This window comes from Polypterus senegalus, chromosome 6 (genome assembly GCF_016835505.1).
Source record: "Polypterus senegalus isolate Bchr_013 chromosome 6, ASM1683550v1, whole genome shotgun sequence".
NCBI lineage: Eukaryota > Metazoa > Chordata > Cladistia > Polypteriformes > Polypteridae > Polypterus > Polypterus senegalus.
The window spans coordinates 163,436,593-163,452,882 of record NC_053159.1 but is presented as its reverse complement, the minus strand read 5'-3'; the positions used below and the strand labels follow the sequence as shown (position 1 = coordinate 163,452,882).

Below are 16,290 nucleotides of genomic sequence, written 5' to 3'. Positions count from 1 at the left end.
TTTTACCAAACATTATTAATAGGCGTATTTGTTGTCTACTCCGCAGTTAACTGAAGTTGTGAAGTGCTGTTTTGGCACAACTGAGTGCCACCATATCCCTGCTTACAAATGCAGTCAGTCATATTTCAGGGCAACGGCTTGCTCACAAAGATTATGCTCCTGTATCTAGCAACTTCATCCAAGTGAGAGTTCTCTTTTTAAACAAAAAACAAAAGAAACGGAAGAAAGTAAAAAAAAGAAAGACGGTCAGGGCTGGTGAGTAGAGTCCATGGGCTCAGTGTGCTTACCCCTGCCATGATGCGGTATGATCTCAGTGCGTTGGAGCTGACTGACAGATTCCTCTTACTACAGGGTGGTCCAGATCTAATTATATAGATAGGTAGTCTGGATGACTTTGATTTATGCGGGGACAATTCCAGTTCGGCGCAAAGACGATTCTTCATGTCGTCAGTTCGCACACTTCTCGATGGTCCGGAATTTTTCGGGTGATTTTTCCATGTAATAAACTTAATAAATTATAGCATAATGAAAATTGCACAATTAGATCTGGACCACCCAATATATCTACTTACCATAGTATGGATACAATCTGTTGAGAGGCAAATCCTTACACAAAGAAAAGTATTTTCAAGACTGCACTTCATTGGATGTTAAAATATCGGAAAGAAACGCTTGCTTACCAACAAGCACTCTGCAATGTTAAATAAGAGAAAAACCTGAGTTCTGAGGAAGGGCAGCATAGATTACAACCAATGGGCTAACAGTAATCTTGGTTTCTGTCATATTATAGATATTAGCATCCTCATGTTTTAATTTAAAGATGCAGAAATAACAAAAATGGTTAATTGCACATAGTAAAAAGTGGAGTTGTGTGGGTTGCGTTTACTAGAAATCTGTCTGAATTCGTGCATTAATTAACATTGGTGTCTAAAGCTCTTTTGTACTGTATACAGAAAGTACACTCTAAACTAGTAACACCCTGAGAGTTTGCACTGCCATCCTATACTGTTGTCCTTTAAGTATGTCTAACAAGTAGACACTGGACTGAAGATTATTGTAATTTACTGTAAAATGGCCAGCCTGCCAGAGCTAGGAGGGAAGTAGAAAAGATCTTTTAAAAACTGTAGTTTCATGCAAAATAACTGTTTTTGTCCCCATTTTGTTTGAGAGTCAGATTAACAATGAATTCAAAATACATGAACATTTTATATGTAGAGTATACATTTGGGAAAAAAAATTGTTTTTGCTTTACTGTAACTTGTGTTGCAATGTTTTTCATTAAATAGGGCTGGATCTATCCTGAACCACATTCAGAGAGGGAAGACTTGGTCTACTTTGAACATAAGCCATTCACTCATTTGAGGAAAGAAGAGCAAGTAGGGGGACAAGAAGACGACTGCAGTGATGGCACCATTGTGCGGCGTATCAACAACCCTCTAGATATAGCTGTAACCAGGCTGGCTGAATTGGAGAGGAACATAGAGAGAAGGTATCTGAAGAGCCCCTTAAGTACCACCATTCAGATCAAACTGGATAATGTGGGCACAGTCACTGTCCCTGCTCCTGCACCATCAAGTAGTGGTGATGGTGACGGGTAGGTCATCGAGATTAATTGGAACAGTTATTATGCTTCTATGCTGATTGGAGCCTATTTTGTCTTGCCTGTTCTTTCTGCTTTGTGCATTTTGTTATTTTCATTTATTCAGAGACATTCTGATTCCCATGTCTGTGGTTCATGGAGGGCCAGGTTGTATCTGCATGGTGCATTGTTTCTTGTAGAACTCTCTCACTGCAGAAAATTTTTGTCTTGTTGGCAAAACTGTCCTATTCCTGCTGTTGAATGTATAAGGCATGATGCCAAAGTCTGCAGCACTACTTGGTCAAGCCAGGCTGCTTACGTTTTGCATTTTCACTGCTTTTTTGTGCACTGCTGTTACTGTTGGTATTTTCATTTGGCTTTACCTGTTGATTTGTTATTTTGTTACTAAACTGCTTATTGATCTGTCTTAAACTCTGCCCACAAACAGAGGTGAAGAGGACATTGCCCCCGGCCTGAAAGTGTGGAGGAAGGCTCTAAGTGAAGCCCGCAGTGCTGCTCAGGTGGCCCTTTGTATTCAGCAGTTACAGAAATCAATCGCTTGGGAAAAATCAATCATGAAAGTTGTAAGTACTTTTAATCTGACTGCAGGTCTACCTCCGAGGTTTTGCAGTTTCATAGCTACAAGGTTCATTTTCGTATGTTGCAGTACTGCCAAATTTGCCGAAAGGGAGATAATGAGGAACTCCTCTTGCTTTGTGATGGTTGTGACAAAGGATGTCATACTTACTGCCATAGACCCAAGATCACCACAATACCTGAGGGTGACTGGTTTTGTCCTGCCTGCATTGCGAAGGTAATTGTGGCCTTCAATACAGAGCTTTGTGTGGACAATAAAAAAGAAAAAACAAAAAAGTAATTGGCTTCCAGTTACATTTTGTATACATGGCACTTAAATAACCACCGTATGATTTTCTACAGCATGAGCATCAGACCTTTAAGAAGAATATCCTGTTTTTTAAGTAGCTGTTATTTGTATGTTTTCAGGCAAGTGGCCAGTCTCCAAAAAATAAAAAACTGCAGAATCGTTCTGGGAAGAAAAACAGTGAAGCTAAAAAAAGTAAGAGTAAATCTGGAACTGGAGATGTCTCAGAAGATGACTCTGCAAGTACTAGCAGCACTCCAAAGAAACGAGTAAAGGATCCAAAAAAGCGGAAAGGAGACGAAGTCACATCTTCAAGTCAAACTAAGCAAGATGGATCATCTTGTCAAAAGAAATCTAAGCCAGCAAAAGACAATAGCAAGGATCTGGCTTTATGCAGGTAAAAGATCTTTTGTAGTAATCATCTATATATATAATTCACTAAGGGCATGCAAGACAGTGAGCGCAAGCAAGACTGAGCCCCGCCCGCCAACTGTAACCCTCCTACCGCCTCATGGGATACGCACGACAGAGCCACGCACGCCAGCTATCCTCCCGAGTCCAGCGTCGCTCTCAAGGCACGCAACAACTCACCAAACACAGCCTCAGTCGCTTTCGTCGGTGCAAAAGTCCACATGCACCTCTGAGCCATGTTGACTTTACACCGCACGCAAGACAGAGAGCCAACTCACAGAGCCCCGCCCGCCAACTCTAACTAAGGGCAAGCAAGACAAAGAGCGCACGCAAGACAGAGAGCCCCGCCCGCCAACTCTAACTAAGGGCAAGCAAGACAAAGAGCGCACGCAAGACAGAGAGCCCCGCCCACCAACTCTAACTAAGGGCAAGCAAGACAGAGAGCCACGCCCGCCAACTCTAAGACCATGGGATACGCACGCATTTAGTGTATAAATGGATATAAATAATTGTATGTAAACGATTCGCCAAAACCTGTTGTATGTAAATGATACTGTTTAAAACGTTATTGTTTTTTCATCAGAAAACCCGGTTTCCACGTCTACCTGTATTATTTTAAATGGCATTTTTACCACTCGCAATAGGGCGGACACGCTGACTTATCGTGTCGACTGCGTAACACAGTGAATGCGGCATCTATCTATATATGTCTATGTTTTCCGTAGCCTGCTACAGGAAGGTACTCTCTCGACCATTGGCATTGGTTTCGCTCCTTGCTATTTTCGTTGTACTGTAATGGTGGTTTCCTAAGCCTTTGTTATACTGAATTCCATTCTCACCGTTTTCCGTTCCTGTTCTTACACCGCTGTATGCTACTGCGGGCTTCGGCTAGTTATACAATAATAATATACCAAAAAAAAATTAAAATGTAATAAAAATGAGAAACAAATTTGAAAACAAGCATACACAATACATACGATTAAAATAGAGAAAAAAGTAAAACAATAAAAGTAGCATTTTAAATTACAACTAAAACTATTCAGACTAGGAGAATTTCTTAGGTGTGGCATCAAAGCATTCAGTCATCGTGATACATAATAAGTAAATTCAGTTTCTCCCTATGTCTAAAATTAACTGGCAAAAACAAAGGAAGTAAATGGAGATCCATTTTTGGGCTGATATAGAGACACTCAGGAGCTAAACCATGCAGCGCATTATAAACCTATAAAAGAACCTTCAAATCTGTTCTCAAATTTGCAAGAATCCAATGTCATTTTGTGAGAGCAGGACTGATGTGCACGGTTTTATTTGATCTTGTGATTAATCAAGCTGCAACATGTTGACAATTTTTAAGCATGCCAGTGTAAAGAGTACTGCGTAATCAATTGTTTGCACTTGTCGATAGTTAGCATTTGTAATTGGTTCATCAGTTCCATGTTTTTATTCATATTTTGTTTTAGAAAGGAAAAAAATCAATAGATCATTAACTTATTGAAGAAAAACAACTTAAAGCATGCAGTGACGGCCTGCCTCAAAGTGGAGATCTTGGGGCCACTGTCTTTGTCACTACTTAGAAAGTTGTTTCCATTTCCAACCACATCAAAATCCATATTTCTTGTACAGTATTCCAACTGAATTAAGATCTACAAGCTAGGATTCAACCTTGATTTTTAGCAAGATAGGCATGTGAGAACATTGACATCACAGTAGGTAGTTAAAGCTAGTAATGATTACATTATTTGGAATCTTGTGTCGGAGCAAACCAGCAGTGTGTCTTCTCACTCATATTTATTGCAATGGATGTTAAGGTGTTTTCACCACTAGTTCATTTAGAGCTGTTGTTTCAATCTCTTGAGCAGTGTATACCTGTAGTCTAGTTTGTTTGGGTAAATGTGAACACACAGTCACACTCTGGTGAAGTAAATGGTGGTCTTGGCATGGTGTCAAGTGAGCCCTGTGGAGTTTATGTGAGGTATGAATGTGATCTGACATGAGCCCAGGCTAACTACAGGAAGTACTGTGCACTATATGTACCAGCATCACACAATTTGCATAATACAGCTTGCACAATCACAGCAACTTTAGCCTGTCATTCAGGGCCTCTCTGTTTCTCTCATCATCAGATAGCAATGGACCACATTAAAACAATGTTCTAATTCATTTGTGATTGGCTCAAAAATGAATAGCAGCGTGCCACCGATGATCAAACTCCCTAATCTTGCGCCTAGGAGAAATACTTGCTGTTGCAGCGTCTCCCCAATATGATTGTTGCTCAGGTATGAAGCGGACATGAACTATGATACTATGTAGTAAATGTTAAACAAACACTCCAATATGAGCATTATTAAAAATACAGCCCTATAGACAGCAGACATGATTTGACGTTACGTTCATGTAATGGGCTACTATAGAGTACTGTAAACATGCAGCATGACACAGTGAAATGAAACTCACCTGATATGTCGACTATCTAAATGAAATTGAAGCTCATCACTCAGGAAACTTGCCATCTGTAGAGTTCTGTAGATGAAATGTGTCCCTGCTGTAGCATGGAAAGCAGCACATCATTTTCATGTACTCTTCTAGATATCAGATAATAGGAATTCTGTTTGGAGTTGTGTTCCACATATTACTGCAAATGTGCTAGTGCATTTTTAATGAAATGTGAACCAAGTTTTGAAACCTGGAGGTGACATGCACAGTTGGAATGAAATGCAAATCAGATTTCAGATCAAGACCCCGGGGCAGATGTACCCAGTTACAGCCCGGAAAGTGGCAGTGGTTGAAGGTTTTCATTCCTACCAGTTTTGTAATTGGAAGCCAGTCCTAATAAATAATGAAACTTGGTATTTAATAATATGTTATTGTTAGAACATTAGAACACTCTAGATGAGAACAGGACATTCACCCCAAATAAGCTCACCAGTCCTATCCACTTAATTCTTATAAAAAAACATCAAGTCGAGTTTTAAAAGTCTGAAAAGTCTTACTGCCTACCACACTATTCGGTAGTTTATTCCAAGTGTCTGTTGTTCTCTGTGTGAAGAAAAACTTCCTAATAATTGTGTGAAATTTACTCCTAACAAGTTTCCAACTGTGTCCCCGTGTTCTTGATGAACTCATTTTAAAATCACAGTCTCGATCCACTGTACTAATTCACTTCATAGTTTTAAACACTTCAATCATGTCACCTCTTAATCTTCTTTTGCTTAAACTGTAAAGGCTCAGCTCTTTTAGTCTTTCTTCATAATTCATCCCCTGTAGCCCTGGAATCAGCCTAGTCGCTCTTCTCTGGACCTTTTCTAGCACTGCTATGTCCTTTTTGTAGCCTGGAGACCAAAACTGCACACGGGACTCCAGATGAGGCCTCACCAGTGTGTTATAAAGCTGGAGCAGACCCTCCTGTGACTTGTACTCCACATGTCAAGGCACTATATAGCCTGACATTCTGTTAGCCTTCTTAAAGGCTTCTGAACACTGTCTGGAAGTTGATAGCTTAGAGTCCACTATGACTCCTAAATCCTTCTCATAAGGTGTTCTCTCGATTTTCCGACCGCCCATTGTGTATTCAAACCTAACATTTTTACTTCCTATGCATAATACTTTACATTTACTGACATTAAATTTAAACTTCTTCCTTCAAGGCAAAAACTGCGTATTTGTTTTGTGAACTTTACCCACATGTTTTGTGGTCTTTCCCTTTTCTCATTTATTTTAAAATTTTTTATTAACATGGATACTTTATGAATCATGTATACTGGTTTTAATGGAAGTATGTTAGTCGGAGAGCTGGTGGCTTCTTTGTCATTGAAACTTAAAGGTAGCAATTAAAAAAATAATTAAGGGTTCTGAATGTAACAAGCAAGTTAACTAATATTAAGCCCAAAAAATATGTTATTAGTAAACTAGTTGTGTTACCTGTCTAAGTAGTCAACATAGACGTCAGCATTAACATTTTCAGTGCATCATGCAATGCATATATCTCTGTTATATGCCAGTTAGTATGAGATTTGTAAAAGTTTTAATGTTTGTGATGCAGCAACACTGCATTTTATTACTGAAAATGTGATGTGCCAACTTCTGGAATGACAGGAACATGGCAACCAGACAGACATTCTTTTACTAAGGTGGATAACCGGTTTCTAACTTAGGAGCTGGTTAAAGCAAAACCTTGCAGCCACTGCGGACCTCTAGGAATGTAGTTGAATACAATGAAACACAAAGAAGGTGTCAAAAGTGACGTATGCAGTTGGAACAAAATACAAGAAATGTTTTGAAACCCAGGAGCTCCAAGAACAGTTGGATTTTTGTAACATCTTGACGTAATATTAGGTGAAACAAACCTTTGACATATTGAAGCCTTCAGTATGATTGTGCTATAAACTGTTGTAGTGTTTCCAGACATTCCTTTAGTGACATTTACAGCCAGAAATTTGTAGGTTTATGTGCGACGATGAAATGTTTCATTATACAGTAGATTTATTAAACTTGTAAAAGCGTAATTTGTCAGTATTCTCCATTACATTTGGTCACAATGAAGCTGGGTAATATGTATCAATATGGCTACAACAAACTGAGAGCATTTTGAGAAAAAAACTATTAATTAATTAATTAGTAACATTAATACCAAAGGGGACTGCATCATACAGCAAACAAAATGTTAAGTAACATGAAGCAAGAGACGTCTCTCACCCTGATGCCCAGTCTCTTCTCATAAATATACCTCTTTTGATTTTTACATGCTATTCACTGCATTATTGACTTTTATTAATGAACACATATTGTTTATATTTTAAAAAAGTGTGTTTTATATGTATCATGTGTCACGCTAAAAGATGATGGTTTGAATGAAGGTTGCACTGGTTGTTACAAGTAACAAATTACAATAGGGCATGGCTTTGGGCAACCCGAGTGGTAAGGTGCAGAGGAAACATTCAATTTATTAGTGGCTAAGATTGTGCTTATATAGCTGGGCAGTGGGTTATGAATATAGAAGGGAGAATCACTCGGTCTCTATCTTTTAATTATTCTGTTTATTGAAATGGGGCAGCATGGTGGCACAGTGGTAGCGATGCTGCGTCACAGTTAGGAGACCCAGGTTTGCTTCCCGGGTCCTCCCTGCGTGGAGTTTGCATGACCTCCCCGTGTCTGCATGGATTCCCTCCAAGGTGCTCCGGTTTCCTCCCACACTCCAAAGACCTGCAGGTCAGGTGCACTGGCGATCCTAAACTGTCCTTAGTGTGTGTGCCCTGCACTGGGCTGGCGCCCTGCTCAGGATTTGTTCTTGCCTTGCGCCCTGTGCTGGCTGGGATTGCCTCCATCAGACCCCCGTGACCCTGTGTTAGGATATGGCGGGTCGTGTTAGGTCCTGAGGCGCTGCTGTTGACAGGGCTGTGACTTACGTCAATGGTACTTACTGCTTCAGTGACAGTTGTAATTAGTTTTGCAGCATATCCCTTTACTCACTTTACAGTACATACTAACTAAAGATTGTAAATTACTGAATGCTCACAAAGCGTACCCATGACCTTTGAGTTAATCTGTTCTGTACTGCTGAACAACACTTTAAAAACTACAAATCAATGAAGTCATGCCTAACAAATCAAGTCATCACTTCTGCTTGCTGCACTCTTAGTTTGGAAATTTTATAGCCTGGGTGTGTTTATATAAAAATGACTATTGTGTTAACTTTAATAGCAGCAGTACCTAAATTATGGAAATATTGTACACACCTCCTGTACAAAGATTAGCCAAGCTCTCAACATGTAGGACAGAAGAACTGAGGACTTTTAGGGGTGTTGTGATGTTTTAAATACCTAAAGATTAGTAATACATGACAAACTATGAAGAAAGTAACTCCTACCTCCCTGCATGTGCCGTTTCTTTAGTGCTTTAATGACAGTTTAGTACAATATTCCAACATGTAAGGATTTGTATATTGTAATATTTGAGGAGTTCTACCATATTAGTAATGTTTAACCTCATTCTCCCAAGCTAGCATCTCGAGTTTCCAGCTGTAGTTTGAAGTAAAATATCGTACTAAACTTGTAGTGAATCCTCCACTTATAGAACAAATGGTCTTATGGTGGTCATTCATGCAGCAGCAGTTTCAGTGGGTTGAAAGACTTGGTATGTTTCGATTATTTAAATATGTGTATTGCACAAGGTTTTTATATTTTAATGTCATAAATTCATGTTTGCCCACTTAAAGTTTCCACATTTTTCTTCCTTATGTATGACTGTGTTCCACATTGTTTTAGTCCGTTTCAATTTCAGTCAATGCTTTATTGTATGGATTGATGATAGGTGATAAGTAATAGTCAGTGCCCTAAAGAAGCAATTGATTAATTGTGAATTTATTTTAAAAATGAGGTATCGATACAATTAAAGGCAAACTAAAAAAGAAGACAAAACTACCCAATAAAAGAAAATATATCTTATTTTGTTTTTTTTACTGCTCTGAGTTTTCCACTATGCAGTTTGAACACACTTTCCAAGTAATAAAACGAAAGCTTTATCTCTGATACAATGCCGTACTTCTAGAGGAAAGTTTTAGAGTATATTCTTCAATTAGATAATGGACAACTCTGTTGTGTGTTCATTTTTCACAACGTAGCCTCAGTGTTTATGATTACAGATCACAGACTGAGGAAGACTGCTTTCCACCAGTTTCAAAGGTTGTAGATCAGTGATTCCAAATTTTGGGTAGTGGTTTGTCATAACCAATCCCAGTAATATCTGACTTAAGGCCGGAATAGAAGTCGAGTCATCTCAAGGATCACGTGCACTCCTAGTCATTCACACTAGGCCAGTCACGCTATCAGAGACCAGTTTTGGATTTGTGGGAAGACATGCAGAGCGTACACAGGCAGTGACGGGCATGAAATCGAACCCAGCGTACTGAAACGGTGCTGCCTGCTGTAGCTCCAGTATGCGTCCCTCAAGAAAGACTTTCCTCTGTTGGAAGTATAATAGTGCATTGACGGTTAACTTGCTGTCGTTAAACACAGTGTTTACCGGAGTATCATTTTGTATGTGAACACTAGAAGTTGAATTTTCTTCTTTTAATAATTCATTGTTACTGTGTACCTACAGTAAACATTTCTTGTAACTGAAAATGTTTTTACGTTTTACGAATGTAAGACAAACAGCATACTTACTTTAGTATTTCACCTATGTTAGATTAAGTGAACTTGAAACTGATTGGATGAGGCTCTCTGTGGGAGTTATTATACAATGAATAATACACCAATTGAAATCTTTAAGAGTGGAGAAAAAAAAGATGATTAACCAGGTCGGGCACATTTTTTTAAATTGTATAGTTTTTATTGAAATCACACAACATTCCTTACAAATAGATCACTTTTACAAAAACTAGGATTGAAAACAAATCAACAAATGGACTGGCAGAAACTTGTGTGTTAGCAAATACTGAGCATATGGAATCAAGTAAAGATGACTGCTTACAGTAACTCCGGGGTCTTTGTTGCGGTTATCACAGGCACACATTCTGAAGTGTTTGGCAGATCTACTGTATAATAAGACACTGAGCTCTGTGTGTGTGTGTGTGTGTGTGTGTGTGTGTGTGTGTTCCTCACAGCAGTCTCATCGGTCTTCGGTGTGGTCGGTTCATTTGGCTTTGGTGACTCAATTGGAGCCCTGTGGTGGGCTGGCACCCTGCTTGGGGTTTGTTTCCTGCCTTGCCCCCTGTGTTGGCTGGGATTGGCTCCAGCAGACCCCCGTGACCCTGTAGTTAGGATATAGCAGGGTGGATAACGGATGGGTGGACTCAGGAAGTACAAATGGGAGACACACGAGGAGAAGTAAAGGAGGCATGCTAAGAGTTGCCTTCTACGATGAGAAGTATAAAACAGAAGCTTGAGCAGGTCACTTCAAAATGTCAGAGTCAGAGAAGCTGGCTTTACTGAACCCTCTTGGGCTGGACACATGTGGAAAGGCATGAAGGGCAAGAGAGATCACATTTTTAAAACGTATCCTGTTACCTGTCTTTGACACGTTGTGGAGCTAGGGGTTATCCAATTTAAACAGACATTTGGTAGAGGGTGCTGCTCCTCTTCCAGTTTTCTTGTTGCTGCTGTGCTGTGATATGCTGGTATTGAAGATAATAAGACAAGGACACTTATATTTCAAATTATCTTCTAGAAAATGCACTGCTGCTACATATAAATAGATCTCGTAAAATTACAGTTGTTTCACTGAGACTTGTGTTAGCCCTTTACTGCAAAAAATATTGATGGACTTCCTTAAGATTTACATGGTTTACTATTACCGGTACTTAAGGGTGGCACGGTGGCACAGTGGTAGCACTGCTGCCTCGCAGTTAGGAGACCCGGGTTCGCTTCCCGGGTCCTCCCGGCGTGGAGTTTGCATGTTCTCCCCGTGTCTGCGTGGCTTTCCTCCCACAGTCTTAAGACATGCACGTTAGGTGGACTGGTAATCCTAAATTGTGCCCTGTGGTGGGCTGGCACCCTGACCCTGTGTTAGGATATAGCGGGTTGAATAATGAATGACTGACTGACTATTACTTAAATCACATGCTTTTCTAGTTGAATGGTTTAAGTGGTAGAAATATTTCTTTATTCTCTCTTAAGGATCTGTTACTAACTGAGAAATGGCAAGTTAAACATTAGAACATGATATCACGTAGTGTCTGTTAAATAATCTGTGGAGGGACATAACGCAGAGTCGAGTTCTGAAGGACTCTAAAGTCCTACTCTCTCCCACACTATTTGGTAACTTATTCTGATCCTGTTTTTTGTTGAAGTTCTCAGTTTAAAGTAATAGCTGGGACCCACTTATAATTTTAAAAACTTGTCACATCCTACGCTTACTTAAACTAAAAGCGTTTAAGCAAATAGCCCCTCATAGCTCAAACCTCTCAGTATTGCTCTTCTCTGGACTTTTCTAGCACTGCCATGTCTTTTTTCTAACACGAGGTGAGCACAGAACTCCAAGTGAGGCGCCCCTTGTGTGATATGTCATTTAAGAACAATCTCTCTTGACTTGTACGCCACACATCGTGACATCGTGACATCGTCTAACCCAGTGTTTCTCAAACTCGGTCCTGAGGACCCCCTGTGGCTGCAGGTTTTTGCTCCAACCAGCTTCTGTTTTTAATTGGACTCCTGGGCTAATTAAGTGCTGTGTTTTGGGAACAATACAGAAATTAGAATAAACAAGTTTGGTAAAAAAAAAAATAATATATTAAAATGTGCCAAGCAGTTATATGGGAATAATGTATTTTTTTTTTTGTTTTAACAGCGTTTTCCTCTTGATATTCATTCTACTTTTCTAGGTGTTCTAATTGTTTAATTAATCCATTATTTACTAATTAGTGGGTCTGACGCTGAAGGAGTTGCAGCCTTTGATTATTTAGTGTTGTTTGCCAGCGTGTCTGCTCTGCTCGTTTTTAATTGTCATTAATAAGATAAAATGAATGGGAAAAACTGCACAGAGAAACGGAAAAATAGAATGAAATCAAGAAAAGAGAGTTAAGCATTTAAATCGATATAAAAAGCAGAAATATTTCTAAATGTCTTATAAATGTAAAAATCATGCTGCTGTGCTTTTGTGAATGTCAAATAAAAATCCCAGCCAATTAAAGGAGCTCAGCGTGTTGTCACTGATTCAGAATCTCAAAAACCTGCAGCTACAGTGGACCCCCAGGCCCGAGTTGGGGTAACACTGGCTAACGTCTTGATGTGGAGACGAATCCACTGCAGCCCTGAGGTCCTCTTGTAAGGTGGACTTTTAATTTCCAGGCCTCCCCTTTTGTCTGTTCAAATTCAGAAAGTGCATACAGTGACTCTTGTAAATCTATATATTAAGTATGGATTCATTCCAACTTGCCTCCATTTTCTTTAAAAGCTGGAGATTAAGATGCCTATCGGTCCATCACTTACAATGCTGCTGGTTTAGGCCATTCGTTTTTACTGCTTACCATTACACTTCTCTGCTTCTGCTGGTATTTTCTGAAATAAAATAATTTAACTCTTCCAAGAGTGACAATTCTGTATAAAATATGTAACAGCAGGAAGACGAGGTTTGTTTTTTGCTGTAATGTATTCAATAATGTCTTCTGAAATCATCATTTAAGAAATGTAGATAAACCTTAATTATTAGACAGATAATAATGAATATAAAATGTCCGTTTTTTCTTTCAGCATTATTATGTCTGAGCTGGAAACTCATGAAGACGCATGGCCATTTTTGCTTCCGGTTAATTTGAAGCTTGTGCCTGGGTATAAAAAAGTCATTAAAAAACCAATGGATTTTTCGACTATTCGAGAGAAACTTGATAGTAGCCAGTAAGTATCAAAATGAAGGAAATGCTTATCATATTTTTTGTCTAAATGATATCTTTTGGGAATAAGAAACAAAAGATGGATTTAGTCTTTAATCAGACGACAGTATTCTGAACGCAGCAGTTGGTAATTTTAAAGTGGTCCCTAATTAGTTATTCTTTTTCTTCAATGAAGAGATTTATATTTAATAAAATGGCCAGTCCTTCACTAAAAACACTTTTCAACAAAATGAAATCAAATAGTAGACAAGGTAATTTCACTTTTGTTCTTTAACGCCTTACATCTTCAATTCTAATTAACGTTAGTTTGTCTTGTCACCTGGTTCTAGAATTTGACACTCTCTTTTTTAAAACAGAAATCTGCACATTAGAATTTAAAGGATGTGCAGCGAGTTAACACTGTCTGAGACACAAATATTATTTTGAACTGACATAATTACATGTAATTATGCTGTTAAATTTTAACAGGATAAAAAATGAGTCTGGCGAAGAGGTTATATAGGTGAACAAATGACTTATTTCAGGATTCTTGTTTGGAATAATCAGGTGGAATTAATTTGTTTTTCCTCCTATGTTTTAGAAATGAGTAACAGGATGAAGGCCAACCGCTTTTCAGATTCTTCATTATTATATCTTTGTTGTGCTTAACCCTATCCTCCTTATTACATTAAAATACACTCACTGATAATATGTACTGTATTTATAGTTACTTTTAAACTGTATTATTTTAAATCTTTGTATGACTTATGATAATATAAAGATAAATTATTGAAGAATATTCCACACAGGCTTATTTGGTTGGCTTATAGCTAAGTTGTCCCCAGTATTTTATATCGTAATCTAATGCTAGACCAAAACTCAAAACAGGGGGCAAAGGGCAAAACTCTTGAATATTTTGGAATAAATAGCACTTGGCACGACTGTCAGTGGTAAGGATGCCAGCGCAGGCGTGCCATCCATGATAATGTATAAAAGATATGCATATTGTGTAGTTTATAGCGCTAGTTTTTAGTGCGTTTGAGCCTTGGTAGGGGGGCACAGCATAAATAAATACTGTTAACAGATTATACTAAAGAAAGGCAGACCGAGAGTTGAGGGAACAGCAATGGTTAGGGTGACATGACGAGACTGTAAAGTGGGAATGAAAGCTGGCCAGCGAGTCATTGGGGTACTGGACACGTATGTGTATCTAACACCTTGGCTCTACAGTGAATACAATAATTAAGCTTTAATATCAGCCGATGTCATGTGCAGACAATTATCCAGTTTTGTGAAATGTTAATATGTTGTCTTCTTTATGTATGCTTGTAGGTATCTGAATCTTGAAGCTTTTATGGTGGACGTCAGATTAGTTTTTGACAATTGTGAAATTTTCAACGAAGACGATTCTGACATAGGCAGAGCGGGTCATAACATGAGAAGATTTTTTGAGAGACGGTGGTCTGAACTTTTCAAAACAAGTTAAGTTTCCTGGCACATTGACTGTCTGGGACCAGCTTGCTACATGTTGAACTTCAAGACAGAGCACTTGATACAATATTATGTTGTCAAGGAAAACAAAAACTGTTAAATCATCATTTTTCACAAACCAGGGTTATTGAATTTACAGTATATTTGAATCTCTTCTGTACAGGTTTGGTTAGAACAGGGAAACAACACCCAAAGAGTTCCAGATAAAAGGGTGTGATAGTGCAATACCATTTAATATTAAAGAAACCGCACTGAAATTACAACCATCAGAGCTGTAATGGGGAAAGGCAGCTTTCTCTGTTTGTAAATAGTATTTTTTTTACTTTGCAGTTAATATTATAGTGAATGTATTTAATTTTTGTTAATTATTTATGACTAAAGGAAAGGTCCAGTCTTCATTTTCTATGAAAAGGAAGAAACAGCAAAAACTGCTTTAAAATGTAAAAACAAGGAATGTTTTTCAAAAATAAAAACAAAGCCAAGAAATAATTGTTTACACTGTTCTGTGTCATAAGGCACTAGAGAATTACAGTAATTTCTGTAAAGCTGCATTTATATATTTGTTTTTGCATCACTTAGTTGCAAAGGAACAGTGAAGCAACAGTAACACTTGTATATACTGTTCATTATTGTTAATATTAAGTCTTGTTTGGAATATGTATGATGTGTACATATTGTTTTCAGACATTGAATATTGTTTATGCCTTAGAATGATTGTAGCATTTTATTTTAGTCTTAAAGTGATTATACATATATTGCTTGTACAGTACATATCCTCTGCAAACACTGTGGTTTCCTTAATCTTGGTAGTGCCTGCCTTTTCAACAGGGTGTAGGGGATATTATTATTTCCCATTTTTCTATTTTTTTATATAATTTTGACCCTCCCAGGCCTTGATTTCCAACATAATCATTTTTATTCATGTGAAATATATTACAGCACACAGTATTTTTCATAAAAGCATTTCCCTCCATCTGCCTTGCCACAGAACTGAGGACACAAAGGACATTTGTAACCACTGTGTTTGAACCACTGTGTGTTGTGGCCTACTGGAAGCAGCTAGAGCAGATTTTTTGTACCTAAGTCAGAGTACTTGAAGTTATTTTATTTAAAAAAAAAAACTATTGTGAAAAACAGGTAGCATTCTTTTTGTAGAAGCATTATTTTTCACTAGTGTGTGTGGCACGGATATAATAAAATGATGTTTTTTTCAACTTGGTGTTCTTTTGAATTTCTGGTACTTCTGGTTTGCTTCAGCAAAGCTCATAAGGATAGAAACACTACTGCCAGGACAGAAGATACATTTTGAAACTTTCACATTTCTCACGGTGCGTCCTGCTTGTCGTTAGTGTGAGCCGAAAAGATCTCACAAGGGTATCTCATTAGGACCGACATAACTTTTCTAATCCACATTTGTTTCAATTTGTTCTTATTTAGCAAACTTCCACTTTTGATACCTGCATGCTATATTGTAATTTCAAATATAATATTAAAATAAAATAAAAAACATAATATTACAATATACTCTGTACAGATTTGGTCTCCAGGGCACAAAAAGGACATAGCAGGGCTAGAGAAGGTCCAGAGAAGAGCGACTAGGCTGATTCCAGGGCTACAGGGGTT

At 38.2% G+C, this 16,290-nt stretch overlaps 1 protein-coding gene across 10 annotated transcripts in view; it reads left to right on the top strand.

Annotated features, from left to right (window-relative positions):
- Positions 1-15,881, top strand: part of LOC120531761 (bromodomain adjacent to zinc finger domain protein 2B-like) — a 268,155-nt gene extending 252,274 nt beyond the window's left edge. For 5 of the 10 annotated variants that reach the window (XM_039757463.1, XM_039757465.1, XM_039757462.1 and 2 more), the window contains 6 exons: positions 1,287-1,594; positions 2,028-2,163; positions 2,247-2,393; positions 2,585-2,859; positions 13,058-13,201; positions 14,509-15,881. In XM_039757463.1, the coding sequence (XP_039613397.1) occupies positions 1,287-1,594; positions 2,028-2,163; positions 2,247-2,393; positions 2,585-2,859; positions 13,058-13,201; positions 14,509-14,662 (1,164 nt within the window). In that variant the 3' untranslated portion in view covers positions 14,663-15,881. The remainder of the gene's footprint in view (positions 1-1,286; positions 1,595-2,027; positions 2,164-2,246; positions 2,394-2,584; positions 2,860-13,057; positions 13,202-14,508) is intronic. The other 5 variants (XM_039757469.1, XM_039757464.1, XM_039757468.1 and 2 more) reach the window with 2 other exon arrangements.
- Positions 15,882-16,290: the final 409 nt, after the last annotated feature.